Source organism: Entelurus aequoreus, linkage group LG13 (assembly GCF_033978785.1).
Source record: "Entelurus aequoreus isolate RoL-2023_Sb linkage group LG13, RoL_Eaeq_v1.1, whole genome shotgun sequence".
Lineage (NCBI taxonomy): Eukaryota > Metazoa > Chordata > Actinopteri > Syngnathiformes > Syngnathidae > Entelurus > Entelurus aequoreus.
In genome coordinates, this window is record NC_084743.1 from 1,454,158 (window position 1) to 1,462,819 (window position 8,662).

The 8,662-nt window shown below is 33.3% G+C and overlaps 1 protein-coding gene across 1 annotated transcript in view; it reads right to left on the reverse strand.

Moving 5' to 3' along the window:
• Positions 1–8,552, reverse strand: part of LOC133663049 (F-BAR and double SH3 domains protein 2-like) — a 22,323-nt gene extending 13,771 nt beyond the window's left edge. The window contains exons 1-3 of the mRNA XM_062067231.1: positions 8,494–8,552; positions 3,233–3,410; positions 1,912–2,132 (exon numbers count right to left, since the gene is read on the reverse strand). Coding sequence (XP_061923215.1) covers positions 1,912–2,132; positions 3,233–3,410; positions 8,494–8,538 — 444 coding nt within the window. The 5' untranslated portion in view covers positions 8,539–8,552. The remainder of the gene's footprint in view (positions 1–1,911; positions 2,133–3,232; positions 3,411–8,493) is intronic.
• Positions 8,553–8,662: the final 110 nt, after the last annotated feature.

Consider the following 8,662-nt stretch of genomic DNA (forward strand, 5'->3'; position numbering starts at 1 on the left):
TTTTTAATCACATTTTTAATCAAAGGTGATGGCTGTTTACGACCCCCATCCCTTAGAAACAGCTGTTGCCATGTAATCAGGGAAATTTTTAATCACATTTTTAATCAAAGGTGATGGCTGTTTACCACCCCCATCCCTTAGAAACAGCTGTTGCCACGTAATCAGGGAAATTTGTAATCACATTTTTAATTAAAGGCGATGGCTGTTTACGACCCCCGTCCCTTAGAAACAGCTGTTGCCATGTAATCAGGGAAAATTTCAATCACATTTTATTCAAAGGTGATGGCTGTTTACGACCCCCATCCCTTAGAAACAGCTGTTGCCATGTAATCAGGGAAATGTTTAATCACATTTTTAATCAAAGGTGATGGCTGTTTACGACCCCCATCCCTTAGAAACAGCTGTTGCCATGTAATCAGGAACATTTTTAATCAAAGGCGATGGCTGTTTACGACCCCCGTCCCTTAGAATCAGCTGTTGCCATGTAATCAGGGAAATTTTTAATCACATTTTTAATCAAAGGTGGTGGGTGTTTACGACCCCCATCCCTTAGAAACAGCTGTTGCCATGTAATCAGGGACATTTTTAATCACATTTTTAATCAAAGGTGATGGCTGTTTACCACCCCCATCCCTTAGAAACAGCTGTTGCCATGTAATCAGGGAAATTTTTAATCACATTTTTAATCAAAGGTGATGGCTGTTTACGACCCCCGTCCCTTAGAAACAGCTGTTGCCATGTAATCAGGGACATTTTTAATCAAAGGCGATGGCTGTTTACGACCCCCGTCCCTTAGAATCAGCTGTTGCCATGTAATCAGGGACATTTTTAATCACATTTTTAATCAAAGGCGATGGCTGTTTACGACCCCTGTCCCTTAGAAACAGCTGTTGCCATGTAATCAGGGAAATTTTTAATCACATTTTTAATCAAAGGTGATGGCTGTTTATGACCCCCATCCCTTAGAAACAGCTGTTGCCATGTAATCAGGGAAATTTTTAATCACATTTTTAATCAAAGGCGATGGCTGTTTACGACCCCCGTCCCTTAGAAACAGCTGTTGCCATGTAATCAGGGAAATTTTTAATCACATTTTTAATCAAAGGCGATGGCTGTTTACGACCCCCGTCCCTTAGAAACAGCTGTTGCCATGTAATCAGGGAAATTTTTAATCACATTTTTAATCAAAGGTGATTGCTGTTTACGACCCCCATCCCTTAGAAACAGCTGTTGCCATGTAATCAGGGAAATTTTTAATTAAATTTTTAATCAAAGGTGATGGCTGTTTACGACCCCCGTCCCTTAGAAACAGCTGTTGCCATGTAATCAGGGAAATTTTTAATCAAAGGCGATGGCTGTTTACGACCCCCGTCCCTTAGAATCAGCTGTTGCCATGTAATCAGGGAAATTTTTAATCACATTTTTAATCAAAGGTGATGGCTGTTTACGACCCCCATCCCTTAGAAACAGCTGTTGCCATGTAATCAGGGAAATTTTTAATCACATTTTTAATCAAAGGTGATGGCTGTTTACGACCCCCATCCCTTAGAAACAGCTGTTGCCATGTAATCAGGGAAATTTTTAATCACATTTTTAATCAAAGGCGATGGCTGTTTATGACCCCGGTCCCTTAGAAACAGCTATGTAATCAGGGAAAGTCCAAATAAAAGAGGTGGCGTACAATCTTTCGCCAGAGCGTGCTGGGAGACTGTCCAAGAGTACAGCCCAGACGTCTCTCCTCAAATTGAGCCAAATTTGATTAATTTGTTTAATTCTTTGCTTCTTGTCTTGTTTAATAGAACCTGACACTTTGGACTTAGCGTATTTTGTGGTGATTGGTTGAATTTTTCGCAAAAAAAACCTGCAGGTACTGAACATAACAGTGAGATTTCTGTATGGGCGGTACTCTACCTGTATTCCGTTGGGCCCTCCCACACTCGTCTCTCCGTTCTCCGTCAGATCCTCCACCAAAACCGAGGGGAAAACGCCCACCCGTCCGTTGAGCTCCCCCTCCCAGAAGCCGTCGTCGGTCTGCGTGTCTCGGCTCAGAAGGCGAATCACCGCTCCCTCCGCGAATGTCAGCTCCTCCTCCGCCTGGCCCTCGTAATCGTACAGCGCCCGCACGTACACCACTGTGGGGAGAATGGCAGAAAATAACTACATTTGTGCAGAAAATAATGCTAAGAAGAAGACATAAATGTTTTTTGTTTTTTTTGTTATTTAAAAAAAAGAAATAAATAAAAAAAAAAAAAAAAAAGAAGAAGACATAAATAATGGTTTCACTATTTAGTAAGCGATTATTTGTAAATTGTGAATAATGGGCAACAACTCCAGTTTTCCTCTAAATATACCTTTTTACAAATGGAGTTGGTTAGAGGAATATTTTTTCCACCTTTGAGCAAAATGGAACACTATACATCCTTTTAATTGAGGGCCACATCGCAAGCATCCAAACAAGAGAAGAATAAGTGATTATTACATTTTAACAGAAGTGTAGATAGAACATGTTAAAAGAGAAAGTAAGCAGATATTAACAGTAAATGAACAAGTAGATTAATAATTAATGTTCTACCACTTGTCCTTTATAACGTTGACAAAAAAATATAATGGAAAATAACACAATATGTTACTGCATACGTCAGCAGCTAAATTAGGAGTCTTTGTTTGTTTACTTACTACTAAAAGACAAGTTGTTTAGTATGTTCACTATTTTATTTAAGGACAAACTTGCAATAAGAAACATGTTTAAAGTACCCTAAGATTTTCTGTTAAAATAAACCAATAATAATAATAATAATAATAATAGATTTTATTTGTAAACAAAGCACTTTACATTGAGCTAACAACCTCAAAGTGCTACAGTGTATTAAAAAAATAAATAAAAAGATAATAAAAATAAAAAAAGATAAAAACTACAACTAGCACGCATATATCTAAAAAAAGGTTGTTTTTTTTTAAAAAAAAGAAGGGTTTTAAGCATTTTTTAAAAGCATCCACAGTCTGTGGTGCCCTCAGGTGGTCAGGGAGAGCGTTCCACAGACTGGGAGCGGCGGAGCAGAAAGCCCGGTCTCCCATTGTTCGTAGTTTTGTCCTCGGAGGATGCCATTTTTTGTGGTCCCCTTTATTTAGAAAAGTATCGAAAAGTACCGAAATACGATTTGGTATTTGGAGACTAGTGGCTCCACAACATGTGGTTGTAGTACAGTTCTGCTATGCCGGTCACAATCCTTACTGTTAACATCTCCGTTGATGCAGCCGGAGTGCAACTCTGGCTCAGTGGAGTTGGAGGAAGTGTGCGAGCGAGCGTCCAGCGTTGCCAGGGACTGAAGCATGCTCAGCAAACTGTTGGAGGCGGGAAACTGCAGATATTTCTCGGGAACATAACCCACGTGTCCGACCTTATTGCGGGCCTGCGGGGACACATGCAAAGATTTCGGGACGTCACTCCAGACAAAACAGTCTGGTCAACATATGAAATAACACGTGTGTGTAAAAATTTGAAGTGCTTCCCCCTCTGTTCAACATATGAAATAACATGTGAGTGCAAAAATTTGAAGTGCTTCCCCCTCTGGTCAACATATGAAATAACATGTGAGTGCAAAAATTTGAAGTGCTTCCCCCTCTGGTCAACATATGTAATAACACGTGTGTGTGAAAATGTGAAGTGCTTCCCCTCTGGCCAACATATGTAATAACAAGTGTGTGTAAAAATTGGAAGTGCTTCCCCCTCTGGTCAAAATATGTAATAACAAGTGTGTGTAAAAGTTTGAAGTGCTCCCCCTCTGGTCAACATATGTAATGACAAGTGTGTGTAGGAAATAGAAATGCGCCCCCTTTGGCAAAAATTAATAACAAAAATAAAATAAATATGTATATAAAGACATACTGTTATAACTTTAAATAAATAATGAAGCTTAAAAACCAATTACAAACAAAAAATAATAAAAAAATTAACTAAAAGCAGTCTTTTTCTCACAATGTGTCGACTTTTTTCTTATAAAATTGGAAACAATTTCTCATATTCTTTCTGTTTCTGTAATATTGCAATATTTTCTCGTAAAATTATTACTTTATGTAAAATTATTACTTTATGTAAAATTATTACTTTTTAATGCAAAATGGTGACATTTGTCATATAAAATTCCAACTTATCACAATATTGCCAACTTTTTGGTTGTTCTTGTAAAATAGTGACATATTTTTTGAGTAAAATTATGACTTTTGTCATAAGTGAAATTCCGATTATTATTATAATATTACCAAAATTTCAAAGTGTTCTTATAAAATTGTGACTTTTGTCGAGTAAAATGACAACTCTTTTCATAGAACTGCCAAAATGTTTTTGTTTGTTTTTTTTTAATTTTTTTTTTAAAACTGCCAAAATGTTAAGTTTTTCTTGTAAAATTGCGACTGTTATTGAGTAAAATTCCAACTTTTATCATAATATTGCACAAATGTTCAGTTTTTCTTGTAAAATTTTGACTTGCGTTGAGTAAAATTACGACTTGCATTATAATACCGCAAAAAGTCTAAGTTTTTCTTGTGAAACTGACCTTTTTCTTGTGAAATTTGAACTCATTTTTCACAACAGGCTTTTTTATATTTGCATAGTATGTAATGTGTGTAAGAAATTGAAATGTGCTCTTTTTGGCCAAAACTAAAAACAAAAATAAAATAAATACGTATATAAAGACATACTGTAATAACTTTAAGTAAATAATGAAGATTAAAAGCCAATTACAAAAACAAAACAAAAATTATATGAACTAAAAGCAGTCTTTCTCACAATGTGTCGACTTTTTTCTTATAAAATCGGGAACAATTTCTCATATTCTTTCTGTTTCTGTAATATTGCAATATTTTCTCGTAAAATGATTACTTTTTTATGTAAAATGATTACTTTTTAATGCAAAATGGTGACATTTGCCATATAAAATTCAGACTTTTATCACAATATTGCCAACTTTTTTGTTGTTCTTGTAAAAAAGTGACGTTTTTTGAGTAAAATTATGACCTTTGTCATAAGTAAACATTTCGATTATTATTATAATATCGCCAACATTTTACAGTTTTCTTATAAAATTGTGACTTTGTCGAGTAAAATTACGACTCTTTTCATAAAATTGCCAACATTTTAAGCCTTTCTTGTAAAATTGCGACTGTTTTTAGGGATTTTTTAAAAGTGCTCCCCCTCTGGCCAACATATGTAATAACAAGTGTGTGTACGAAATAGAAATGCGCCCCCTTTGGCAAAATTAATAACAAAAACAAAATAAATATGTATGTAAAGACATACTGTAATAACTTGAAGTAAATAATGAACACTAAAAGCCAATTACAAACAAAAAAATTAAAAATTAAAAATTTTTCTCACAATGTGTCGACTTTTTTCTTATAAAATTGGGAACAATTTCTCATATTCTTTCTGTTTCTGTAATATTGCAATATTTTCTCGTAGAATTGTTACTTTTTTATGTCAATTTATTACTTTTTAATGCAAAATGGTGACATTTGTCATATAAAATTGCGACTTTTATCACAATATTGCCAACTTTTTTGTTGTTCTTGTAAAATAGTGACATTTTCTTTGAGTAAAATGATGACTTTTGTCTTAAGTGAAATTCCGATTATTATTATAATATCGCCAACATTTTACAGTTTTCTTATAAAATTGTGACTTTGTCGAGTAAAATTACGACTCTTTTCATAAAATTGCCAACATTTTAAGCCTTTCTTGTAAAATTGCGACTGTTTTTAGGGATTTTTCAAAAGTGCTCCCTCTCTGGCCAACATATGTAATAACAAGTGTGTGTACGAAATAGAAATGCGTCCCCTTTGGCAAAAATTAATAACAAAAATAAAATAAATATGTATGTAAAGACATACTGTAATAACTTGAAGTAAATAATGAACACTAAAAGCCAATTACAAACAAAAAATTCAAAATTTAAATTTTTTCTCACAATGTGTCGACTTTTTTCTTATAAAATTGGGAACAATTTCTCATATTCTTTCCGTTTCTGTAATATTGCAATATTTTCTCGTAGAATTGTTACTTTTTTTATGTCAAATTATTACTTTTTAATGCAAAATGGTGACATTTGTCATATAAAATTCCGACTTTTATCACAATATTGCCAACTTTTTTGTTGTTCTTGTAAAATAGTGACATTTTTTTTGAGTAAAATGATGACTTTTGTCTTAAGTGAAATTCCGATTATTATTATAATATTGCCAACATTTTACAGTTTTCTTATAAAATTGTGACTTTTGTCGAGTAAAATTACGACTCTTTTCATAAAATTGCCAACATTTTAAGCCTTTCTTGTAAAATTGCGACTGTTTTTAGGGATTTTTCAAAAGTGCTCCCCCTCTGGCTAACATATGTAATAACAAGTGTGTGTACGAAATAGAAATGCGCCCCCTTTGGCAAAAATTAATAACAAAAATAAAATAAATATGTATATAAAGACATACTGTAATAACGAAGTAAATAATGAAGATTAAAAACCAATTACAAACAAACAAACAAAAAAAAGTTAACTAAAAGCAGTCTTTTTCTCACAATGTGTCGACTATTTTCTTATAAAATTGGGAACAATTTCTCATATCTTTTCTGTTTCTGTAATATTGCAATATTTCTTATAAATGTATTACTTTGTAAAAAAATTATTACTTTTTAATGCAAAATGGTGACATTTGCCATATAAAATTCAGACTTTTATCACAATATTGCCAACTTTTTTGTTGTTCTTGTAAAAAAGTGACGTTTTTTGAGTAAAATTATGACCTTTGTCATAAGTAAACATTTCGATTATTATTATAATATTGCCAACATTTTACAGTTTTCTTATGAAATTGTGACTTTTGTCGAGTAAAATTACGACTCGTCATAGAATTGCCACATTTTAAGCTTTTCTTGTAAAATTGCGACTGTTTTTAGGTGTTTTTCAAAAGTGCTCCCCCTCTGGCTAACATATATAATAACAAGTGTGTGTACAAAATAGAAATGCGCCCCCTTTGGCAAAAATTAATAACAAAAATAAAATAAATATGTATATAAAGACATACTGTAATAACTTGAAATAAATAATGAAGATTAAAAACCAATTACAAACAAACAAACAAACAAAAAGTTAACTAAAAGCAGTCTTTTTCTCACAATGTGTCGACTATTTTCTTATAAAATTGGGAACAATTTCTCATATCCTTTCTGTTTCTGTAATATTGCAATATTTCTTATAAATGTATTACTTTGTAAAAAATTATTACTTTTTAATGCAAAATGGTGACATTTGCCATATAAAATTCAGACTTTTATCACAATATTGCCAACTTTTTTGTTGTTCTTGTAAAAAAGTGACGTTTTTTGAGTAAAATTATGACCTTTGTCATAAGCAAACATTTTGATTATTATTATAATATTGCCAACATTTTACAGTTTTCTTATGAAATTGTGACTTTTGTCGAGTAAAATTACGACTCTTCATAGAATTGCCACATTTTAAGCTTTTCTTGTAAAATTGTGACTGTTATTGAGTAAAATTCCAACTTTTATCATAATATTGCACCAATGTTCAGTTTTTCTTGTAAAATTTTGACTTGCGTTGAGTAAAATTACGACTAGGGATGTCCGATAATGGCTTTTTGCCGATGTCCGATATTCCGATATTGTTCAACTCTTTAATTACCGATACCGATATCAACCGATATATACAGTCGTGGAAATAACACATTATTATGCCTAATTTGGACAACCAGGTATGGTGAAGATAAGGTACTTTTAAAAACAATTCATAAAATAAAATAAGATAAATAAATTAAATAAAAAAGAAAGTAAAACAATATAAAAACAGTTACAAAGAAACTAGTAATTAATGAAAATTAGTCAAATCAACTGTTAAAGGTTAGTACTATTAGTGGACCAGCAGCACGCACAATCATGTGTGCTTACGGACTGTATCCCTTGTGTTTTTTATGTTAATTTAATAAAAAAACAAAAAAAACCCCACGATACCGATAATGAAATAACCGATACCGATAATTTCCGATATTACATTTTAACGCATTTATCGGCCGATAATATCGGCATGCTGATATTATCGGACATCTCTAATTACGACTTACAGTATATTATAATACCGCCAAAATTCTAAGTTTTTCTTGTGAAATTTTGACCGTTTTCTTGTGAAATTCCGACTCGTTTTTCACAACAAGCTTTTTTATATTTGCATAGTATGTATATATTATTAATGTTGTAAATACACATCTTTATATATCTAGAAAGGCTGGTCCTAAAGAGGTAGGCATTTTTCTGAGGTCTCAAGAAGGTCAGAAATACATGTGTGTGTGTGTGTGTGTGTGTGTGTGTGTGTGTGTGTGTGTGTGTGTGTGTGTGTGTGTGTGTGTGTGTGTGTGTGTGTGTGTGTGTGTGTGTGTGTGTGTGTGTGTGTGTGTGTGTGTGTGTGTGTGTGTGTGTGTGTGCTCACACACCTTGACCCAGTCCTCCATGTCCCCATCCTCAATCACCTCCAGCATCTCCTGCTCATCAATAGTTAGTTAGCTCATCTGGTTGAGAGGCCTGGTGGACACACAAGTGATGAACACACAAGTGATGAACACACAAGTGATGGACACACAAGTGATGGACACACAAGTGATG